At 47.6% G+C, this 24355-nt stretch overlaps 4 protein-coding genes across 4 annotated transcripts; all 4 read right to left on the bottom strand.

Moving 5' to 3' along the window:
- Positions 1-56: 56 nt before the first annotated feature.
- EDB91DRAFT_663894 (interferon-inducible GTPase-domain-containing protein) lies at positions 57-1919 on the bottom strand. The gene is made up of 2 exons (XM_041328027.1): positions 1613-1919; positions 57-1561 (listed from the first exon to the last, which is right to left on the bottom strand). Exon 2 carries the CDS (start codon positions 1482-1484, stop codon positions 372-374), a length of 1113 nt encoding a protein of 370 aa, XP_041173966.1. The 5' UTR covers positions 1485-1561; positions 1613-1919; the 3' UTR covers positions 57-371.
- Positions 1920-3155: 1236 nt separating this feature from the next.
- EDB91DRAFT_663789 (uncharacterized protein) lies at positions 3156-3811 on the bottom strand. The gene has a single exon (XM_041328026.1). It carries the CDS (start codon positions 3721-3723, stop codon positions 3286-3288), a length of 438 nt encoding a protein of 145 aa, XP_041173965.1. The 5' UTR covers positions 3724-3811; the 3' UTR covers positions 3156-3285.
- A 487-nt stretch (positions 3812-4298) lies between these two features.
- On the bottom strand, positions 4299-5723 carry EDB91DRAFT_663787 (NYN domain-containing protein). The gene is made up of 5 exons (XM_041328025.1): positions 5670-5723; positions 5407-5607; positions 5129-5353; positions 4619-5076; positions 4299-4553 (listed from the first exon to the last, which is right to left on the bottom strand). The coding sequence occupies exons 2-5, from the start codon at positions 5444-5446 to the stop codon at positions 4491-4493; spliced, it is 786 nt and encodes a 261-aa protein (XP_041173964.1). The 5' UTR covers positions 5447-5607; positions 5670-5723; the 3' UTR covers positions 4299-4490.
- Positions 5724-9916: 4193 nt separating this feature from the next.
- Positions 9917-15029, bottom strand: EDB91DRAFT_1251677 (CHAT domain-containing protein; the record flags this gene model as incomplete). The annotated part of the gene is made up of 6 exons (XM_041323414.1): positions 9917-14050; positions 14104-14222; positions 14277-14463; positions 14518-14618; positions 14668-14844; positions 14900-15029. 6 exons carry the CDS (start codon positions 15027-15029, stop codon positions 9917-9919), a joined length of 4848 nt encoding a protein of 1615 aa, XP_041173963.1.
- Between the last annotated feature and the right edge of the window lie 9326 nt (positions 15030-24355).

Below are 24355 nucleotides of genomic sequence, written 5' to 3'. Positions count from 1 at the left end.
AGGATATGATATCAAGAACGTTAACCTTCCGAATCTCAAGGCCACAGGACCCTTTCCTTGGTAGTACATTAAAATTAGACTGGTGACCAGCCTGTCTATGATGAGGCACATCACCGCAAGTCAGGCATCAACACGTACGGAAGTTCGAATTGTGCGAAGATGCCTCGAGCACGGAATGCGGTCATATCTGATGAGAAAATAAATATAAAACCAGCCAACAAAAGACCAAGAAAAAACATATCGAGATTGCGTGCTGCATAATCCAAGCTTTTATGAGCAACAGAGCTGTCAGTACACACCTACTGGGCTATAGGGTAGAAAATATACTAATGATCAGATTGACAATTGAGCAAGACGATCTGACACCACTTTTAACATCCCGACTGCAGACGCCTATCCACACATTCTTTAACATCATTCAGAAGCTCTGCCTCATCGATTGTCTTTGAGGAGCGTGAGTTACTCGATTTCGCAAGCACGGCGTCCTTGCAAACAATGTAGACCTTCTTAGGAGAGAGATTCTTGCTCTCTAGGTTCGTTTGCACATTCCGACGCGTTTCGTTGATGAATCTCTTCCGTTCTTCAGATTTCATTTGCATAAAATGACGGTGAGTCTCTTCGTCCATGTCATAAGGGTCGAAACCTATTGGCATCCTGTCGTACGCCATGTTGTTGATGTGCTGGTCTGACTTGGAGCGAACGATGAACGCATCAACGTTCCGGAACTGCTCGCTGGCGCGGAGGATGGCGAGGTCGGAGTCCAAGATACGATTGTCGATGAGCACGATGATGCAGTCGAATACGTAGAGGCCCAGGTCGTTGAAGTACTGCCATTCAGGCACATTTAGAGTGCCAGCTCCGGGAACGTCGTACCAAATAGTCCGGGAGTCTGGGCGTGGATCAGGGTAACTCGTGACAGCATCTGTAGTTTCGACGATCCCTGTACGAGCGGCGATGGGGTCATTGTTGGACAAGCCACAGACGGCATTGATGAAGGATGACTTGCCAGCTCCAGCAGAGCCAACAACTGCGAGGTGAAGGAAGTTTGTGCTGTAACCATACCGGGCCTTCATCCGAACAATATCTTGGTCTGAAGCGCGGTACTCGGGGCGAACTCCTTGGAACCATTTACGCTCAGCCGCGAGCCTCGCTTCCTCTGCTATGCAACGAGCTTCTTCAGCCTCAGCTAACGCCCGTTCCAGTTCTTCTTGACACCTCTGTGCATTTTCTGCTGCTTCCTGCCTGGCTCGTTCCGCTTCTTCGGCTCCCTCCCGTGAGAGTGCAGCTTCTTCTTGGACTGCTGTAGCTCGGTCCTCCGCCTCGTTGGCACTGCGCCTCGCCTCTTCAGCTTCTTGCCTCGCCACACGCACTATTTCTTCCATTTCCCTTGCCTTTTTTTCTGCTTTCTCTTGCTCGCATCTTGCGTGATGGCCCGAATAAATGGCACAATACGCCATGATCAATACTGAAATAGCTTGGCCCATGCAGTGCAAGTAAACAGGGTGAAAGTAGTTGAAAAGGGCTGCGTGGCACCGTCTTTTCCGTGTGCGTCAGATGCGGCCTAGACTAAGATTAACCGATTGTGTATTGCGGAGCTTCAAGCTTCGCTCACCTTTAGATTGATTGCAGTAATGTGAGTGAAGCGACCAGGTGATGGGGAAGACAAGAGACAACGATTGGAACACAAGGTGGGAAGCGGGGTGTATGGCTCGTCCAGACAGGGTCAGGCGAACACGAGGCCAGTACGAATGCGACCTAACACAGGCAGTTTCTAGGTTTTTGGAAAGCTATACAGTTACTTATCACATTTCTGGTCAGTATTACGCCGAGTGCACGTGAGGGGAAGAATAGAACATGCACGACAGGAGGCCATAGATCATCTATGATAGCCACCAGACAAGTGCAAATATCCACTCTAACCTGTCCAATAGCATCGGACCCGACGCACCCAATCTGTCCCAAAAAGAGCTAACCGGGAAAACTTACGAGTACTGAACAATTGATGACGGAATACTACACCGACTTTCTAAGTTCACATTCTTGACGTAGCAAACCTTATAGCACCTCACTGGCTGTGCACCACACACGTAGACAAGGCAGGCTGAATCTCACGAGAACGCAAGCCTTGGATGTGAGGAGAGTTGACGTTCTGTCATTGGCATATCAGAAGTTGAAAGTTACACTGCAGTTCTGCGAGTCGGAAGTCAGAGCTAGTAGGGCTTGTAAGACATGCAAGACAATCTAACCTTGACTTGACACGAGCTACGCTCAACGATCCCTCCAATTGGTCACTCGAAACCAAGTTTGTTTGCTGTTTGGGTGCATCGGAAGGGAGATGAAGGCCGTATTGCAAAAGTCATGTTTCGACGATGAATCCCGATCCTCGAGATATCTTGAGTTAAATCACCTCAGGCAGCACATTTTCGGCATCAGAGGGTCTTTCAGACGGAGTTTCTGTCATGTAGTGTTGGCGGCAGTAGCGAAAGCCTGCCAATGGCAGTTGCCGGATTGGAATGAAAGTGGCCCAGCGTAAATTTACTGTCTATCGCAAATGTACCTCGCTGTTATGATGTGTTGTACCACGTCTGTATTCAAACCAATGACACGACTTTGAAATCCATGCATTAGTTTCGGTCGTGAAGCAGAAGACTCAATCTAGAAATCTGTATTTAGTATTCGGATTTGTCCTTGTCTATGCTCGGTACGCACCAGTCACAGGCCAACCTAGTAGCCTGAAACAGATACTCGCTGTGTCGACTTCCCTCGTCTGCTGGGAAACACTTAATTCACAGTATGTATGCATAGTAGCAATACAACAGATAGTAGAGTTGGACGTTCAACGTTCAACCATAACACGCAGAGACATCAAACAACGCTTTCCACTCAGCACATCCACATGAAATTTCACCTACGCCTTACCACTAGCCCTTCCACATTCCACAACACCATGGTCTACTGCTTGGGCAAGATACTCTTTCAGGCTGGACGTGCCAGCCTGACAGTATACCGCGGGTCCAAGTACTAGGCCAACCGTTGAATGCAAGGGATGCATTATCCCATCATCGTGAATTCTCGTCAGGCAGGTAACGAGCGGCTGGAAACCAAAGTGGGATGGGCACGACTGCCATAAAAGGTTGAGCGTCTGGGTTTTGTGCGAGTGGTCTCCGCGACGCGGTGCTCGCGAATGGAATAGATGAAGATGGAGTTGGAGTGTTGCCCTGTAGTGTAGGAGAGTTATTGCTACGGACAGTCGATGGGATGGATAACAACTGGGGCGTATCCAAGTCAACGTCCTGCGTGAACCAATTTGGATGCAGGGCTATCCACGAGCCGCCACCGCCAGTCTTCCCCCCCACCAAGCCTGATAACAGAACTTTGTGCCGCTAGCAAAGTGTACTCTGCGAATCTAGTCACGCCCGCGCGCATGTATATATTCTTGTCGAATCGAACCAAGTCGTTAGCAACATCGAACCTGGATGGTTTTGTGTTTCCTTTTGACTTCGCCTGCAAAAGCAGATTGATCAGCAGCAGGAATTGGATGGGTGTCAGGCGTCGGATTTTGTCCTCGACGGACTCGACAAAAGGCGCTCGACACCCTGAAGGATTGTCTTTGTTATCACTGATAACAAACATTGTTTGTTGTGAGCCGATCTCAACGTCAGACGAGGTAACGTCGGAATCGGAGTCAGTCAAAGTCAGGGAAGACGGTGTCGATAATGACATCTGAGACGTAGGAGTTAAAGAAGGCTGAGTGGTGGGGGGAGTGCCATTGTCAGAAGGATAGCTATCAGCTCGCAATGCAAGAGCGCCAGCCAGTATCGAGAATTGATTCAGTAGAGTTCACAACATATGGACGCGAGTGATGATTAACCTCGGTCGGAAGTGGACTGGCTGAGCCATCTACAACCTCCTCGTTGCTGTTGTCGTCTTCGTCTTCATCATCATATTCGTCTTCATCCTCATCTTCATATTCGTCCTCATCCTCGTCTTCATCACCATCATCATATTCGTCTTCATCCTCATCTTCATATTCGTCCTCATCTTCATCTTCACCATCATATTCGTCCTCATATGTTGCCTCATCTTCATAATCATCTTCATATACATCTCCGTCTTCGTTGTTAGGTCCAAAAAAATACAAAAGCGCTACTTGGTCCGACGAAAGGACATGATCGTCCATAATGGCCGAGACAAGGCCAGTGTTCGTCGACTGCGATGCACTAGCGCCACCAGTCCGCCCACGTGAGGCTGCAGGCAACGAGGGCACTACAGGAGGCACAACTCTCTGGGGTATCTCGCCGTACGAGATGGGGGTGGTGCAGGTGGCGAGGCGAGGGCTCTTCAGACCTAAATTGTAAGGGACGGCAGGCACTGGAGATGGTGGAAAGTTCCCGAAGTTTATGCTAGGGGGTAAGTCCGGCCCCTTCGAGTTACGTTCCAGTCGGGTAAAATTTGTGCGAGTAGCATCCTGAATCTCATTAGCGTCCTCTTTAAGACGGGAGGCTGAGCCTCGATTGATGTCTAGGACAGTCTGTGTCGACTGTGTCGCGGATCTAGTCCATGATGCCAAAGACCCAAACTTAAGACGTGCAGGCGTCTCAGGGATTGAACTAGTAACCTTCTTCAGTGTGCACGTCAAGGCAGCATCCCCTGAAACTGTCGTACTCCGTTCAAAGGCTGATGGCTGAAACAGCTCTTCCGCACTGGCGCGCTGCGTATGGGCAGATGTCGCGGGGGGAGCTGGGGGAGTGGTAGTGACAGCAGGATCTTCATCCAACTCCCTGAATTCGCATAACACCCGCTCGACGATATCCCGGTAAAGGTTGCGACTCGGATAAGGCTGCCGCACGGGTGGCGTGTCGGCTTTTGTGCGCTTTCCCAGTACGGCAAAGTTCCAATCCACTACGAGAGAGGCTTGAGACTCCAGACTTTGGGAGATGGTTGGAGGCACGATGAGGATGACGTTATACTGGCGAAGGCGGAGGGTTGAAATGGCATAAGCGTAATCCCGGTCACCAGCTATCAGGATGATGGTGGCTGGTGAGGGATTATCAATGGCATATGCAAGCATGTCCACTGGTAAAAGAGGTTTAAAGTGCACGCTAGGGGCGCCTTAAGGAATACACACCGAGAATCATCTTGTCCACGACTTCTTTCTTACCGTTATGGGGGCAGTCGGTTATGGACACCCCAGAGGATTGAAGGTCTGAGCGAAACCCGACAGACTTGGGAGACTGTAAGCCTATGTCGAGGTATGCTTTGAATGATGTTATGTGTCCAAAGACATGCGCAATTCGTTGGATGCCATTTACAATGGCGTGTCCTTGTGAGTTCAAGGGAGGACTACAGTTTTCTGGGAGAGGATGTATCCCATGAGCTGTCAGAAGTGGTAACACAGAAACCTACCATAGTCCCAGAATACAGCGACCTTTCTATAGTTGAACATGAAACTTTCATTGAGGAGGGGGAATAAGTTGGGTATTTCGTGTACAGGTGTCAAGAGCCCTCAATTTGTATCGACCAAATGTGATGTTAAGCGGACCACTGTCCATTTCGGAGTTTAGCATTGCACAGCTTCGTGTTTGCGCTCGCAGCGTGCATCATGTACTGCAGTCGTCAAAAGGAGTAAACGTTACCTCAATGCTGCAAATGCGAGTTGGGGCACGCACCTCGGGAGTGCTTACTGCGGCACTGATTCCCAAATATGTTTCGTCATTCAATACAAAATGACCCACAACCGCGTGAGTGCCAGCCTATAGGTCTTCTTGATTCTCGCTCGCTAGAATAAACCCTAGAGACACAGCAAGCGAATTCCCCTCAGCAAGAGCGAGAAAATGAAGAGGAAGATGCATGCGCATTGTGATTGCCGTCTCATGATGTTGAATAGCTGAGCCAAGTTTTGCTGAAACTTGCGTAGTACATGCATGAACTTTCGGGTGTGGGGAACAACAAATAGAAGGAGGATGACTATTTGGCGAGGTGGTATTAATATATCAACGATTTAGGTGATTACTGCGGAAGGCTGTAAAGTAGGGTTGTGAAATAGACTTGTCCAGAGAGCACTTACTGGCATCCGCATGTATTGAAACACAAGTTTTGGACGCAGCATGACGTTTACAAGTGTATCGCCCGTTGCTCCACAGCACACATATTGTGGGTGTGAATCTATGCATATGATGCGATGGATCGCGTTTGACACGCTGAAAAACGACCGTCCTTGTTACCACTGATAACAAAATTTGCTTGACCTCGACGTTATAGATGGTGACATCGGAATCGGAGACAGTCGTAAAAAGCCGATGCTGCAACCTCGTTGATGCTGTCGTCGTCATCAAGTCATCAAGTCCAAGGTGCTGCATGGTCCGAAATCGTCGAATGATAATCGGTAATGGCCGAGACAGGTTGTTCGTGGAAGTACATGATGCCAAGTCCTCTTCAAAGCCAAGGACTTCGCGATCACGTGTACTAACGCGTAGGGTATAATTCTCGCGGCTGGCTCAACGACACCAACGACGAGCTCACCATCGCGTACAATGGTCATGACAGCGACGACGCGATAATATCCAGGCGCTAACGCCCACATCCCAACGACTCAACTCCCGTCCTGATTCTCCAATCTCCCTCCAGTACCACGAACTTTTTCCCTTTCCAACACAGCCTTGGCAGCACGCTCATCAAATTCAACATTACAGGCAAACCCATCACCCACCGCCAGCTCCTTCAACTTCCCTTCCTCGCACCAATTATCACCACATCCTCCCACACCACATCTATTGCCGAAGCAGATACCGTGGATACCCCGCTACCTCGTTTGTCTGGGAGGAGCATACCGCCTACTCCCACCAGAACCGTACCATCCACTCTCACCAGAAATGCTCTCGCTAGAACCGTACCGCACACTCCAATTAGAATCATTACTGGAACTGGAACTGTGCCACACACTCCCACTAGAAACCTACCTCGTACGCCAACGATCGATCTTCCTCCTAAAACGAATAAAGAGGATGGTCGGAAAAAGGATGATAATCCTGCTCTTCCGGATATTTCGCTGGATTTCAACGTTTTGTCGCTTGGTGTTGGTGTTCGGGGCTTGAGTACCACTGTAGAAGAGCGAGCGAGGCCTTCGTCCCGTCCTTCTGAGCCGAGGTCTGCATCATCCTTCGAGCGACTGCCTTCTGTCAGGAAGTCGCCTGCTTCGCCATTGGATCCTAGATCTAGAATCAATGTTACTGTATTTTCTCCCGGTACAACCCACTGGTGACCACGACTCTGGAATGTCAGCGATGACGGTCACACCCGCCACCATCATGAGCATCAGCGAAGCCATGGCCATAATGCTAGCAGCAGCCAGCGTCGTGGACTCCAACTAGACAGAAGACGAAGCCTCCATTATCGTGCCCGACTCAGACCCGCATGGCCAGAACCCCCGCTCAGCCATGATCTCAACGCCATCCCTCGTCAACCGACACATTTCCGCACGATATCTCTAATCGGTGCGCAGAGTTCTTCTCATAGCTCGCCGGGATCGAAAACAGATCACTATAGTTCATACCACAAAAATTGTGTGAGTTCCTTACTTATGTCTACTTCCAAGTACTTACTTACCCCCTGCTCTTGCAGTCCAATGGCGCCTCCCCTCTTTTTTCCCGGCGCTTCCTTCAAGTGACTAACTACACCCACGTTTCTGGTTGGACTCACTCACTGTATCGGACACTGACGTTACCAAGGTTGCAGAAGCGCCGACGAAAAAACGACACGAACACTCGCCCTGTCTGCCGAGAACTCGATAATGACCTTTGATGGACTACGAGCTCGAATGACGTGAACGCTAACTCGACCATGACATCTGATGGACCTCGACCTCGAACAACGCGGTTCAATGCTCACCCCGAAACTCGACATTTGATGGACTGACCGCAAATGTGAACGACGCTGCTAGCTTCATCGCGAACTCGACCACGGCATGGGTGGGGGTGTTGATCAATGCGCATGATAGGTCCTATTGGCACTCGAATATCTCCAAAAACACCATATGGCTCACCAAGACTTATGTTCGGACATTTTGCTTTTAGATGCGAGTGGGGTCGTGAAAGTTGGTGAGTCACTGCGTTTCATATCTGTGTTCGGTGTCCGGTGTTTCTACGCCAATCGCCATCTGTTTTGTTGCAGGGATGTTGATATTGATGTATAGTCGATTTCCGGAATGAGGTGTGCGTGCGCGCGCTTTGTGTTCTTAGTTTGGGTGTTGATGGTCTTGCAATTCGCAGGCTCCAGAGATGCGAGTGTGAGTGCATACATTCATTTCTCTTACTTGGATTTTTACTTCGTTTGTCTAGTTGAGCGTATAACACACTCAAAGTCGATGTCTGGTCATTATGCGCTACGGTATGGCAACTAGTGCAGACAGAACCTCCCTTTGCAGACGTCCAAGACCCACGTCAAATCGGTGCCCAATGGCCAGCTCTTCATCAATTTGAGCTCTATTCTCAGGATTTCCATGATTTTTTGCGATTATGTTCCCGACTGAGTCGAGACCGAATGCTAACGAGTTGTTGAATGTGCGCCATTTCTGTCTTTGTTCTTCTGAGGCGTTTTCTAATCTGATATCTATGACCATGTTAGATCCCCTTTATCCCCAACGCATGCGGCCATCCCAGTGTAGAGCTATTGAAAGCATGTTCTGCAGAGGGAGTCCATGATGACGCGGACGGACGACACCTCGTGACTGTAGGATCTGCACGAGATCCGCGCCTCATCAATCTACGTCAATTTCTGGGTTCACGCTGTAAGGTTTTTTTTGTCGTATATTTGTCTGGGGGCCCATCGGCACTCTGCGTTTGACTTTAGGTATGCCTTCATCAACGACTCACTGACGCGGATAATAAAAGACAGGCCAACGGTTGCTATTCACGATCTTTCGCAGTCATCGGGTTGAACAAATCTGATCAGGCGTAAGCAGCAGACAAGGTCCGTGGCGTGTTTCTGTTCTTGCTTTAAGGGATCAGGAGAGTATCAAGAAGTGGATTTCTTTCCAAGGTGCCGAGTCAGCGCATTTTGTTGTATGGCGTTTGATGATGGCGCCTTTCATAGACGATCTCATAGGCCATCGAACAGCGATCATGACGTCGCTCTGTCGATTCTCTCATGACAGAGATATTCCTGCAATCAGCAGGATACTTGCAGTCGCACATGTCTTCTGGAGAAGGCCGAATTCCTTGCAATGACGGGCGAGAAGATAGAGAGTTTAATGGACTCTTCGTCTTCTCCCCCATCGTTCCAAGTTGGTAGTCTTGCTCAAGCTAACGACATTGAAGTCACATACGATGCAAGTTTGGACAAAGTTGCTGAGATGATTGCTGATCGCAGGATATCTGAGAATGAGCGACCACGATTCTTGGTTGCCGTGAAGATTCTTAATCTTATGGCGGAGGACTTGATGCTACTCGATAGCGGTCTGTCTTCATTTCTGAACACCTTCGTACACTTGAGTGGTCACTGAATAATGCCAAGTGTTTACCAGACAGTACGTAGTATCCTCGGAGTGGTCCTCATCTGCCTTGCGGCACATTATGTCTACGAAAATGTGACATTCTTTCGATACTGGTAGATCATGGGTCGCACAATTCAAAAGCACAACTATCACATCCATTCAATTTTGTCTTGCCGCTATGCGTCTGTAAATCACATCGACGATATAACTTCTTACTCACTCTTGAAGCAATCAGCTGGAAGATACAACGAGAGGTTGAGATGATGTACATGCGCATGTTGGTAAGGTATACAGTCCTAAAGTCAAGACAAAGTCCTCAAGATATCCTTGGTCACAGGCTGTGCTGTGAGCCTCAGCTCGATGCTATGGCACGCAAAGTCGTCAGATTATCTCAAGAATGCTTTGAAGGACAACGCACGAAATTGATCATAGGCCGATATGCACGAACACGATGCGCTGGTCCAATGGTATGTCCTTGTCAGAAGCTAACGACTGGACAGCTCTGTGCAGCGCTCGGGCAGCTCTTTTTGAATCCATTGTGCCATCCCCACAGAAGTTTTTGTAGAATGCCTCGACCAAGCGTCGCACAGTAGCATCGTTGACACTCCATAATGTCCCAACGACACTCTTGACCCCAGAAAATTGTAAGCCAGCCGCCAGGTGGATCACTTCGTCAGGTGTTTCAAAGTTACCGACTGCGGTCTCACAAGCGGACAAGAATGCGAATTCATGCCGAGACAGATTTGTTTGTGTGATGTCGAGGAGCGAAAGTGGTTGGTCGCGCATGAGAAAGGCCGACTTGAATGGTTCCGCGAAATTTTGTGTTCCGTGGCACGCAAAATGGAGCCAGCGATTGCCTTGCAATGTGCGCAGGACTGTTGATTTCGTTGATTCAACGCTCGTGACCTTGGTGAAGAAAACCGTTGGAGGAGGTGGTAGAAGACTCCGAACCAATTCCAGCTCGGGCTCGACAGCCTCCAAAGGAAGTGAATGACCTGGAGGGTGGTTCTGACCAATGGCAACAAAAGACACCTGGGACAGGGATCCGTCATTACTTTTGCGAGCCCTGATCATGGCGGTAAGGGATGGAGTGTATGAAGAAACATATAGCTGCGAAAGGGATTTCCCACCACGTTTGTATTCGCCAGCAGCGTGCAACGGCAAGAAATTGAAGAAAGTAGTTGGGCACCACCATATTCGTGAACCTCGTCGGGCAAATCTATCCAGATTTTCAACCACAGGGCGGACTATATCATCCCATAACTCCCGCAAAACTTTTATCAGCCCTGGTTGAGTCCCTCTGGGACCGGCTTCTTTATCAACTGTCTGTGAGAGTGCCTTCGACAATCGCACGAGATGTTCTAAATTGATGGCGAGTCGTACGCTAACCGGAGGTTGCGTGTGCAGGATGATGATTGCATCGCAAGATGCCTTACTTGCAAGAAGGACGATGATAGGTCCATCGCAAGCAGCATCTTGAAGTTCAGAGAACAAGGGAGGAAGTAGGAAGTGAGAGAAGCCCTCGAGTTCCCGAATCTCTTCTGCAGTTTGATTCCAGTCCGCCACTAGACGTGTGTATCGGACAGCTGCTGCTTCTATGTCAACTCTTGGGATCCCTTCTCGATGTTCTGCAGGAGGTTTATCAAGGAGGAAGCTGAGGTCTCTGAATTTCTTCATCAGAGCCTGTGCGTGATCTCCGCGTTCCTGGAGGCTGTCAAGGGGAGTGCGGACTCGTGCCATCTGAGTCCAGATGAGAGTCCTGCCTTGCTCTAGTAACTCTACAGCGCGGCGCACATCGTTACGACGAAGAGCGCATGATGCAGCTTTAACTGCGAGTCCGGGGGGGAAGACCTTCATGATATCATGGCGAGATGACACCGAAGCTGTCGCGGACATGTAAGCATCCAAAAGTTGCATGGAAGTTGCATAAGCCTCCAGTTCAGTGCCATGTGTATGTCCATCAGCATAGCGAACCCAGTCTAGACTTGCTCGCAGGCGACGTAGCAAACCTCCAGAGACAACATTTGCTGCTGCCTTGAAATGATGCATAGCGGCATTGAGACTGTCAGCATCTTCACTTGTGCCATCAAGTCCTGATTGATGGACCAGTAGATAGACAGCGGCTAGTGACAGATGGACTTCTAATTGACGAGGATCATGTTGCGTCAACAGAGTCAATGCACAACGATTATGCTCTAGTGATCCGTTGAGGTCTTGGACGTTGCCTCGGTGCTCGAAGCGGGTGAAGAGACTATTCGCAAGGTTATTTAACGACGAGGATCGATCTGGGTGACCGACAGGGCACAAAGCCAGTGCTTCGCCGTGAAGCACGATTGCGTCATCCAAGTCTTGGTCATTGCCCCGGTGCTTGAGACGGGCGGAGAGTTGATTCCCAAGGATGTTTAATGACACAGACCGATGTGGATGACCGAGCGGGCGCAAAGTCAGCGCTTCCCTGAGAAGCGTAATGGCCTCATCTAAGTCTTCGTCGTTGCCTCGGTGAACGAAGCGGGTGGAGAGTCCATTCGCAAGGTTACTTAATGGTGAGGACCGATATGGGTGACCGACCAGGTACAAATCCAGCGCTTCCCTGTAAAGCGCGATAGCCTCATCCAAGTCTTGGTCGTTGCCTCGCTGCTGGAAGCGGGTGGTGAGCCCATTCGCCAGGATATCTAATGACTGGGACCGATGTGGATGACCGAGCGGGCGCAAAGTCAGCGCTTCCCTGATAAGCGTGATAGCTTCATCCAAGTCTTGGGCATTGCCTCGATGCTTGAAGCGGGTGGAGAGTTGATTCGCAAGGTTATTTAATGACATGGACCGATATGGGTGACCGAGCGGGCGCAAAGCCAGCGCTTCCCTGTGAAGCAGAATAGTCTCATCCAAGTCATGGACATTGCCTTGCCGTTCGAAACGGGTGGAGAGTCCACACGCAAGGTTATTTAATGACGAGGACCGATCAGGGTGACCGAGCGGACGCAAAGCCAGCGCTTCCCTGTAAAGCGGAATAGCTTCATCCAAGTCTTGGTCACTGCCTCGGCACTCGAAGCTAGTGAAGAGTGCACTCGCAAGGTTATTTAATGGCACAGACCGAAACGGGTGTCCGACCGGGCGTAAAGCCAGCACTTCCCTGTGAAGCACAGTAGCCTCATCCAGGTCTTGGTCATTACCGCGGTGCTTGAAGCAGGTGGAGAGTCGACTCGCGAGGTTACTCAAGGACATGGACCGACCTGAATGACCGACGGGGTGCAAAGCCAGCGCTTCCCTGTGAAGCGCGATGGCCTCATCCAAATATTGGTCATTACCGCGGTGCTCGAAGCAGGTGGAGAGCGCAGCTGCAAGGTTATCTAATGACTTTGACCGATGTGGGTGACCGACGAGGTACAAAGCCAGCGCTTCCCTGTAAAGCGCGATAGCCTCATCCAAATCTCGGTCATTGCCTCGCTGCTCGAAGCGGACGAAAAGTTCAGTCCCGAGGTTATGTAATGAGATGGGCCGATCTGAGTGACCGACGGGGTGCAAAGCCAGCGCTTCCCTGTGAAGTGCGATGGCCTTGTCGAGGTCTTGGCTATTGCCTCGGCGCCTGAAGCGGGCGCAGAGCTGGCTCGCAAGGTTATTTAATGGCACGGGCCGCTGTGGGTCACCGACGGGGTGAAAAGCCAGCGCTTCCATGTTAAGCGTGATAGCTTCATCCAAATCTTGATCATTACCTCGCTGCTCGAAGCGGGTGAAAAGCCCACCCCCAAGGTTGTTTAATGACCCACCCCGATATGGGTGACCGACAGGGTATAAACCCAGCTCTTCCCTGAGATGTGTGATGGCGTTGTCGAGGTCTTGACCATTGCCTCGGCGCTCGAAGCGAGTGAGCAGAGCTATGCCCAGCTGACCCAATACCTGCCCTCGCCGAGAATGTGTCCCGCTGTAGTATTCCAGTGCATGATGATGAAAGGAAATCACTGCATCTAAGGCAGCGGGAACATCTCTCTGCAAACAAAGATCCAATCGTTGACCAAGTTCATCCGGAGACCAAGGAAGCATGGATTCAGCGAGCTGCTCCTGCCCAGTGTTATCTACATCGATGCTTCCAGCCTGGTGCAGAGCAGATGTTTCAATTGCAAGTAGAGCTGCTCTGAAAACGTGGCTGTTGGCGTAGCAGACGTCGAGGACTTCGATCAGTAACTCTTCAGCCATATCAGCATCCGTTTGAGATCCCCGTTTCGCAAAACGAGACAGCAGAGCAATGGCAAGGTGAAGCTGGGTGAAGGGTCGGTCTGGATGACCGGTGGGACGTAAATCAAGAGCGTCTTGAAAGAGAGAGATAGGAATGTCGAGGTCGAGGTGTGTTCCATTAGCTTGGCAACTAATAAACTTTGCGGTAGCTAGATTGGATAATGCTGCAGGGTGGCAGGGATGATCAACGGGGCAAAGATCAGAGGCACGTTCGAAGTGCTTTATGGATTGCTCGAGATCCCTGCTGTTCTGCGTCCTGCGGTATCGTGCGAGAAGACGATGTCCGGCATCCGTCTTGAGTGCTAACGTGTTCATATCGCTGGTCATGAGCTGCACGTTACACATTCTCAGCATCAGAATATCAGAACGCATGGATCACTCACGGTAGTAACAGGGCGAAGAACTGTGGCGTCATTGTCATCAGAACGTCGCTGCTCCACTGTCATGAACAGTGAAGTACACGAAGATATGACTTCGCCTGCCTTTGGCTGAAAGACGATGGCTGGGTTATTTCGTTAACACCCGGCACGAGCCATTCACATCAGAAGCTACTGACGATGTGACTTTGCACTGCGATCCAGTAATTCTCCAACGGAGATCTCGAATGTGCGCAGGAGTTCTCCAGGACCAAGCATGGGATCCAATTCAAATGAGGCATACACACTGACCCGAACTTTAGAAGATGGCTCGGATGGCCTAGAATCTTTCTCAATACCTGCAGAAAAGACAGGATTAAGGACGACCTACAGAAGTATGCAGTCGTTCCATTCGGCGGCGGCCTGGTCTACGTGTAAAACCTTGTTACTTGTCTTACATTCAGCACCGTCAGCTTGTACTGTCACGTGAAAGCCAGCTGGTATGCGTCGGAGACTAAGAGTGAGATCAGTCGCACAAATGCCTTCGGAAGGTCAATTCATGGTAAATGGTGATACGTATCACATACTTACTAGTAATTGTAACTTGTCGCATTTCACTGAGGTGCGTCTCCCCCAGGTCCTGGGGGTGTTCTGTGTGGCTTGGCTCTTCACTCGAGTGTGGAGGGTTATCATCGAGTGGATCCGGTATGGAGCGTGTCGCGAAACGAAACGCTAGCGCAATGACAAGATAAAGTGTGGCCAGAATGGCTTCGGAAAATCATCAGTAAGTGTTGAATGAAGATAAATGGCCGTGGACACATACCATTGATTGGCATTTGTAGCATTCCACTAAACGAGAGACGTGTCTCTTCGGGGTCCTGAGGATGTTCTTGGTGGCTTGATTCCTCACCTGACAAAGAATCATCAGGAGGGTCCGGTACGACGCTTGACATCTTGAGAGACGGATAAGGGCAAGTGATACTTGAGACAAAGTGTGTACTAGCGTGAAACACTGTAAAAACTTAATGGGTTATAAGGGAGAAAATAACAACATACACGTGTCACCCACACGGCACTGCGATGTGTAGCGGTAATGTTGGAATGACCTGGAACCGGGGTTAGCTGGAGGGAAGCACTCGAACTGTGGCATACATCCATGAATGGGCATCAGATGCGTACAGCAGGGACACGTTGTTGAGTGCGACACTGATCCAAAACGAGCAGGCCGCGAGGCTCGAGAGAAGCACTGTACTTTACAGGATCGAATGCTGTGAGGCACCGCCGCCCGAACGTCCATACCCTCAGGCTTCAACCCCTAATTGAATGCTCATGCGAGAAGTCACAAAATTCACAAGAATTCACTGTCTGTAACAGACAAAAGGGCACTGCTCGGAAATCCTTGGACTCGAAGATGCGCATGGATGAAGGCTGTTCTGCGGCACGACCGGCGAGATATTTGAATTTATGTTTCGGCACGTTAAACCCTCCCAACTGCTGACATCCAAGTCGTGAAAATGCAGCGGTCGACTTCATCCAGATCATCTACCTCCACCTGGCCAGCACTTACCTTGAATCGAGCTCAGATAACAGGGCGCAACGACCCTGTTCGTGAAGGATGTGCTAGCGTTCTAACCTAACTCCACGCCGCGACATGATGTAAAAGTCCACCTGATGTCCGCATGTTATCACGGATGGCTCACCTCGTGGCGGAATCGGAAATGCATCTCCACCGGCTTCCATTTGTTCAGGCAATGAAAACATTATTTATGTAATTGACTACCATCACGATATCACAATTATCAAGACTCGGCATCACCAAAATTCCCAAAGTCTGAAATTGCCTTATGCGGACATTTTCTCGCGCCACAATCTTTTACGGGCCGATGACGCGATGACGATTGATGGCAATGGGCTCGCAGGTTCAATGACATTCCGTCAGACATACCTCAACACCCTCCTAAACGTGTAAGGCTATCATCAGTCTGACGTGCCCCTGGTAAGTTCAGATTTCACCTTATATGTTATTACCGTATGAACTGACTGGTAGACACGACTTGACAGTTTGTTCATACCCTCATCTCATCATTCATGGCACACTGCAATTTCAACAGAGCTCAGAGTTTGCACACAAGTTGTCTGCAAACTCTAGGGTCTGTTGAAATTGGTACTGCTGCTTGACTACATTAGCAACTACGCACCTCAAGATGACAAGGTGGGCTCGTGAGTGATTCACCATCCTTCATGTTCTCAACTTCTCTCCGCAGATGTAACTTTCACTTCCTCTTCACAATAACTCAGCTTACATAGGTAAGTTCATTTCCTGTCCATCGTGCTATGGCCTTATTGCTGCAGAACACCTGGAACCTGTGAGTTGATTTCCTGTCCTTATATTCTCTTGTTTTCATCGCAGACTGAGAACTTCACAGTCTTCACTGCCCCATGGATATTCCAACCTGCATCAGTTGCGGAAAAACTTACAAGACCCAGAAACAACTTTCTAAGCATGCTTTGGGATGCGAGCAGAATCATGTGTTGACCCTGGACTCAATTATTGAACGCCGGGAGAAAAAACGGAAATCACAAGCGAGAGTCAAGCTTCACAATGCTAAAAGGGCCCGTTTACCTCCCCCTCCTGATGAGTTTGACTATGCCAACCTTGATCAGAACATTCCATTCAATGAGGTAAGTTTGTCTTTAGATATCTAGCTGTTTACATAGTAATGTCTTTTAGGATGTACCTATTGCAGGACCTTCAGGCCATGGACATAATATTCTGTTTGATGAGGTAAGTTTGTCTTTAGATATCTAGCTGTTTACATAGTAATGTCTTTTAGGATGTACCTATTGCAGGATCTTCAGGTCACGCACTTTCCCCAACCCCACCCCCACCTGTTGTTTTGAAATGTTCAGGGCGCGCTATTTGAATACCTCGATGGTTTGTTGATTATCTTCCCGGCTCGGAGATACCTCTGGCTCATATGCCGAATCAACTTCCTGCGTCTCCTCCACAACCTCCATCTGAGTCTTCTGACAAAAGCCTGCCCGACCAGCCCTTACCTGCACCATTCAAGACAGAGCCCGATTCTATGGGTCTGTATCGAATCTACCTGACACGCCCCACATTTATTTCCCCCAACAACTCATCTCTTGTCAATTGCACAGATGCACCAACACTAGAAGGAGAGCAGGTGACAGAGTCATCTGCATCCACAGGATTTGCTCCTCCTGATGTAGATAATGATCATATTTTCGATCCATTTACTAATCCAATGTGTGGGTTGATGATGACTTGGTGCTAATACTATACTGGAACCAATGAGAAGTCTGATGCAGAAGTCAACTAGTCAACTGTCTAGGTTGCTTCCATCAGCACCTGAACTTCACATTGGAGGATGTCCCTGGCTTCAATTGTGCTCGTGAGTCCAAACTAATGGATGCATACCTGCAAGACAAGACAAATCCGCTGTGAGAAGAATTTGGCTGGCGTCAGTCAATGGTCACAATAAGCCTCCCCAAAGAACACCAGACTTGGCCATCCGAGAAACATGCACCAGAACTCGAGGTGCCCAGTGTGTATCACTGTTTGCTCACGTCAATCATCCGTTCAACATTCAAGGACGACATTTCAAAAACATTCCACATGACGCCCTATTCACAGTACTGGAAGGCTTCCAACACAAAAACTGTCCAAGTCTTTTCAGAAGCTTACTCCTCTCCTACCATGCTTGATGCCTATGCTGAGATCAATGCTATTCCCCGTGAAGCAGACGACAATCTCAAACATGTACTGGCACCTCTCATGATGTGGTCCGATGCAACTCATCTTGCAAGTTTCAGAGACACATCACTGTGGCCATTCTATATGTATTTTGGCAACCAGTCCAAGTATACACGAGGGAAGCCAATGTTGTCTGCATGTCACCATGTGGCCTACATTCCCTCGGTATGTTCTATCTTAACAACAATCTGTATGACCATTAATAGAAGAAATATATACTGCAGCTTCCCGATAATCTCCAAGACATATATGTTGACATCTTTGGCGAAGGCACAATGGACCAGGTCCACACATTTCTCAAGCGCAAACTTATTCAAGCGATCTGGAAGCTGTTACTTGACGGGGACTTCATGCATGCATATGAGCATGGAATAGTCATTCGTTGTAGCGATGGAATCACACGTTGTGTTTTCCCTCGATTTTTCTCATATTCCGCAGATTATCCAGAGAAGCAAGTCTAATCTTTGTTCGTTTTTTTCGCATGCTTACTAGCTTTTTGTAGGGTTCTTCTCGCAACCATCAAGTTTTTGGGCCAGTGTCTGTGCCCACGTTGTCTCATCAAGAAATCCGATGTTCCTGATATGGGCACCAAGCTTGACATGAGACGCCGTGAGACTAGGCAGCAGGTAGACAACGAACATCACCAACATTGTGTAGAAGATGCTCAAAGGCTTATTTTTCAGTCAGGTGCATCTGTCGATGGTACTCATGTCAAAAAAATTCTCAATCATGAATCTTATGTCCCTATCCATGTGAATATTGTTTTTCTGGTGTTTTGAGACTGATGCTCAATAAATTGAAACAGAATGCATTCTCAGTTCAGTTGGGACCACTCGACTTCAATGTTTTCGTCATGTTCATAATTGATTTTCTGCACGAATTTGAACTCAGCATTTGGAAGCATATTTTCATTCACCTCTTGCGAATTCTCCATGCTCAAGGTGGTAGAGTGATTAAAGATTTGAATGAGTGGTGAGTAATTACATTAAAGAGTTCACTAATCTAACTGTACATCTGAAGCTATCGGATGATACCCACCTTTGGCCGCGGCACTATTCGATGATTTCATACAAACACATTGGCTATGAAGCGACTAGCGGCTCGAGATTTCGAGGATCTTCTTCATGTAGTTTGACAGATTTGTTTGTACCTCGTGTTTCTGATATTATGGACTGCTAGTGCGCTCTTCCCGTGTTTGAGGGTCTGCTACCCAGAGTCCACAATTCAATGGTCTTGGACCTACTTTTTGACCTAGGCACTTGGCATGCTTTTGCCAAGCTTCGCATGCACACTGACGATACCCTTTCCCTATTCGACCATGCTACAGTTACTCTTGGGAAGACAGTTCGACAATTCCAGGACAGTACCTGTGATCACTACCACACTACTGAACTTTCCATGGAGTATGCAACACGAGGCTGATGTGAAGCTGCTCTAAGTGCCAAGCAAGGCCCACCTTCAAAGCAAAAGGGGAAGGGATGGTCATCTGGTCCCAAGGTTAAGAAACTCAATCTTCAGACTTTCAAATACCACGTGCTCAGAGACTATCCCAACACCATCCGACTGATGGGGACAACCGATAACTACTCAACACAACCAGTGAGTGTTGCAATTGATTGTCGAGTTAGTACTCACTAGTGTTCTCGTAGGGCGAGTTGCAGCATCGGCGTGCTAAACACTGGTATCCCAGGACACCAAAGAACAAGAAGACACTGCTGAAGAACATGGTCGTTCAAGAGGCACGAACTCGTCTAATTGTGAGGATTGTTGCTCAAGTGGATAGGGTTATTTCTGCAAGGTTGGGACAATCACGACGGCATCAACACACACCCCCCTCCAACCACTATCATACTTCAAAATATCCCAGGGCATCACACAACCTCACTGGCTGGTTGAGCGACTTCGAAGACAACAACCCTGCCAAAAAGGTTTGTTTGTTTATTTTCTTTGATATATACCTACTAATGATGGACCCATCAGAACTTCATCCCCCAACTCAAAGATCACCTCCTTGCTCATCTCTGGGGTATTGATTATTCAGGTGACGAACATGACTTCTCTGATGCAGACCGAGACCTTGTAGTCCTGGCCAACAACAAGATCCACGAGCATAGCATCCTACAGATTAACTACACGGCTTATGATCTAAGAAGGGAGCAAGATTGTGTTAACCCTCAAACTCGTGCTGATCTTATGGTTCTATCGCACGAAGATGACGACGAACAGCATCCTTACTGGTATGCTTGACTAATCCGCATATTCCATGTTGATGTCTGGTATTATGGCGGGGATAATGCACCTTCTACCTCAAGGCGTATGGATGTTCTTTTTGTCTGCTGGTTTGGACAGGACATAACCTTTCCAGCTGGTTTTTCAAATAAACGCCTGCATCGCATTGGTTTTATTACCAATGACACCAGCAATCCAGACGTTGATGCTGGCTGCTTCGGATTCGTTGATCCCGATCAAGTGATCCATGGTGTACATTTGATTCCTGCATATGCCTACAAGCGCACAACACAGTATCTTGGACCTTCGTTTGTTCATCATCATGAAGAGGCTGATGAAGACTGGTGATATTTTTATGTTAATATGTAAGTCAGATTGTTTTATTCTCAGCCTCACGGTGTCTTACTCACATTAATAGGTTTGTTGATCGTGACATGTTTATGCGCTTCCGTGGTGGTGGGATAGGCCACAAAATCACACGAGAATGGGACAAGTTCTTGCAGTGGGATGGCACACCTACTCAACAAGATGCTGCAACAAGCGACGAGGAAGACATTGATATGACTGGAGATCTAGACAAAGAGATCATCAAGTCTGACCAGGGTGACGATGACAAGGATGAGAATGACGATGACAAAGATGAGGATGACGGGCATAATGAATCACTGCAGGATGACGACGATCTAGACAAGGTCATTCCAGACTCGGACGAGGAGCTGGATGACTTATTTGCTCAGGCAGGATATAGTGCACTTTAACAATGATTATGATTGGACTGTCTACGAGAGTGTACACAATCGCCCCTGCTACAGTGTGCAAAGCACAAACACAGCGCCTCTGTACAGCGTCAGAAATACATTACTGCAACTCTGTAGACAATTTTAGGAAGGAACATGCCTAAAATACACTGTTTTTACCAATTTCAGGTTTTTTGTGGGGATGTTTCAAATTTTTACACAAAAATCAAACTTATATATCATAGTTTGCCTGGCCATCCCAACCTTCTGTAGACATGCCTTGACCAAGCAAAAAAACAAGCCAGGCAAAAGCTCAGCGTCACAGCAGCACTCACTTTGTGCAGCAGTGTACCTTAGTCGAGACTGACGAAGAACATGATTCAACCTATGTATATCACTCAAGTGGTGAAGAAGAAGTATTGATACATCTATTGATGAAAGCTTAGGTTTTCATAATGCGTCGGATGGTAAATTCCCAACTGCAAAAATTCTCATTCCTCAATGTCTCGATCTTTGTGATACCTTGACTATCTGGTGATTTTTCCGCAAATCTTGGCGCTATATGGATGCCTACAGGTGCACTACTGCTTTCTCATCAAATAAAATATCTGATGAACTCTTAATTTAGAAAAGGACTTGATGCTCAATCAACAAGCTGCATTTGCTGTGAGGAAGTACAAGTCTCATTGACGTATTGGTATGACGGCTGAAGTCCTCGCATGTGTTAGCAATGCTGCAGGGGCACAGAAAAACTTCCCGTAGCTCTGTAGTATCATTTCTAGTCACTGGGTATGCTTCCTAGGCCTACAAACACTGATTTTCTTACCATGTTTCAAATTCTTGTGACGAAAATTTTGAATTTTGGTTTTTTGAATTTCTGACCAGCAAGCATCATCAGGAAAAACTATATCTCTATATAGAGGACCATCCTCTATATAGCCCCGATAGCACACCACAGCTCTATACAGTCTATGGCAAGCTATCACAGCACTATAGACCAGTATAGACATCATGAAAGTCTATATATTACCATAAAGTTTGGTAAGTGTATTTAGAAGTAAAACATTTCAACAACTATAGACCCCAGTAGACCGTGGGAACTTTTTTCGATGAAAACCAAAGTTGTAGTCCTTGTCTAGGGAAGTCTATCCATAGTCTTATGACTTCAATAGGTTAAGATCCTAGTGAGTTATAAGGAAAATACTCGAAATTGAAGGGTTCAAGAAAGCAACTTGACCATGGGAACTTTTTTCGATTAAATCAAAGTTGTAGTCCTTGTCAAGGGAAGTCTATCCATAGTCTAATGACTTCAATAGGTCAAGATCTTAGTGAGTTATGAGGAAAATACTTGGAATTGAAGGGTTCAAAAGTGTTAAGGTACACCTTATTTATGTAAGCAAAAATGCGAAAATTCACCTTATGTGTATTCAAAATCCTAATGCTAACAGTCAATTTCATTGTCTTTTTCTTACTGTCATAATCCTAGTCCTATTAACCAAAAACTCGAAAATTCACCAAGTCTTGTGTTGTGGCTTTGTTTGGCACTGCTTTTGTAAGCAAAAATGCGGTCAACCAACAAGTCTTTTCCCATTCTTTCCTTCCCCCCCCCACTGCCCCCTCATTAGATTATCTTCCATATTTTTCTTACAATTTTCGAGTTTTTGCCTCTCTTCTCTTCTTCTTGCTTCTCTATCCTTCTCTTGGTGTTGATGTTGTTGGTGCTGGTACTGGTGCTGGTGCTTTGAACTCTGGTAAGTCTCCCTCCATAATTTTCGCATTTTTGACTATTTGACCAATCTTTTTTCTAACCCTCTCCTTCTAGCTCTCTTCCCTCCTGCTCCTCCTCCCCCCAACTATTTTCGCATTTTTGACCATTTGGCAAGTCTTTTCTCTGACTCTCACTTCCTCCTGTCTGATCCTCTCCTTCTAGCTCCCTTCCCTCCTCTTCCCTCAAGAATTTTCGCAATTTTCACTATTTGGTAAGTCTTTCTTTTTTTTGTATTCATCTTTCCTCTCTGATTCTTCCTTCTAGTTCTCTTGCCTCTTCCTCCTGTAATTTTCGCATTTTTGCCTGTTTTGTAGTTATTAGTTTACATGTATTGTAGTAGTTGAAATATAATTTGGAATTTTCGCTTTTTTTTAATTTTGAGAACACTATCATGGCAACAAACAGCTATTAAGAGAAATTTTTGCTTTGTGTTTTGAGCTATAATAGCTACAATAGTTGTGGTATGTTCCACCCAGCTATAGCAACTTTAATAGAGCTATATAGCACTATACACTGGTGTAGTAAGCCTGCACAATTGGGCACTTGGCTATACGAGCTATAGGGCTATGGAGTCTGTATAGCAGTCTATAGCGCTATGGGTGGCTATATAGCCTTACCACATTTTCCTGATGATCAAAGTACACATGAAATGGAGTAGATCTACACTACTTTCAACAAAAATAAGTGAGTTTTCATGGTGCAGTAGTAGTTGTGCGTCGGCGTCACTCGAGGTGTCGAAAACCTTCTTCGCACACTGTAGTAAGCTCGCACAGTCCCCAGGCTCGCTCAACGCTCACCCTCAAAGACCTGGATCAGGACAGTGGGCTGGTTGTCAGTAGCAGTGGAGAAGCTGTAGATCTGTCAGTATGTTGGTCCGCATCGCAGCAACAGGGACACTCACATCTGTGACTTGCACGTAGGAATGACAGTGTTGCGGGGAATAAGCTTGGTGAAAACACCCCCGGTAGTCTCAATTCCAAGGGTCAAGGGGCAGACAGATTGAATGAGATGAATATTAAACGATCACACCTCATTGATGTTTTCCTTGTTGACTTTGGCATCCTTGAGCACTTGCTCGACAGGCTTCATAGTCTTATGGAACAAGTCCATGTTGAGCTCCTCAAACTTGGCATGAGTGAGCATCTCCGAGAAGTCATTGCCATCCTCAAATGACTTGATTTCAATGCGAGTAGACTGCTGACTAGAGAGAGTACACTTGGCCTTTTCGACCTCACGCTTGAGCTTGCCCATAGCACGGAGGTTGGTGGCAAATATGTCTTGAAGCTCTGATGTGAGAAGTGCTCTATACATGATAGTTTAGTAGGGGAATGCAGTATTCAAGCAAGGTACTGACTTCTGGTACCACAAGCCGGAACTTTGATTGACTTGGAGAACTACAGGGTATCTTCAGTTGTTCGCATGAGCAGAAGTGGAAATATAACTGCGAGTACCTTTCAGAAAGATAAACAACTTAATGTAAGATGATTAGAAAGGAATGCATTGTGAAGCAAGAGCGGCCTTACTATGACCGCAGGAGGAAGTAAAAGGAGACGATCCTCAGCAAATACATCGGGGCAAAGTAACCCGCGTCCCTCCTTGAGTCTAACCTATATTGATGGTATAAGACACTTGTAGTTTAACATCGATGTGGAAAGCACTAACCTTGTCCTGCATCTCTTGGTTATTTCCATATAACGGCGCAAGGTTGACATAGCCTGAAGTCATGTTGATGTGCGTCTTGCCAGGCATGTGGTCTGTATGGAATAC

Source organism: Suillus paluster (assembly GCF_016628075.1).
Source record: "Suillus paluster strain FC165 chromosome Unknown EDB91scaffold_57, whole genome shotgun sequence".
NCBI classification, from domain to species: Eukaryota; Fungi; Basidiomycota; class Agaricomycetes; order Boletales; family Suillaceae; genus Suillus; species Suillus paluster.
The sequence above is the reverse complement of the archived record's forward strand: the minus strand, read 5'-3'. Positions and strand labels throughout refer to the sequence as shown.

Bases quoted from the DNA above. Each gene is read 5' to 3' on its own strand.
- EDB91DRAFT_663789 (XM_041328026.1), bottom strand. From the start codon at position 3,723: ATGTCATTATCGACACCGTCTTCCCTGACTTTGACTGACTCCGATTCC.
- EDB91DRAFT_663894 (XM_041328027.1), bottom strand. From the start codon at position 1,484: ATGGGCCAAGCTATTTCAGTATTGATCATGGCGTATTGTGCCATTTAT.
- EDB91DRAFT_663787 (XM_041328025.1), bottom strand. From the start codon at position 5,446: ATGTTCAACTATAGAAAGGTCGCTGTATTCTGGGACTATG. The intron at 5,077-5,128 runs GTGTGTATTCCT...CTCTTTTACCAG, and splicing joins CGTGGACAAGATGATTCTCG to TGGACATGCTTGCATATGCC. The intron at 4,554-4,618 runs GTTACTAGTTCA...ATCATGGACTAG, and splicing joins TGACGTGCACACTGAAGAAG to ATCCGCGACACAGTCGACAC.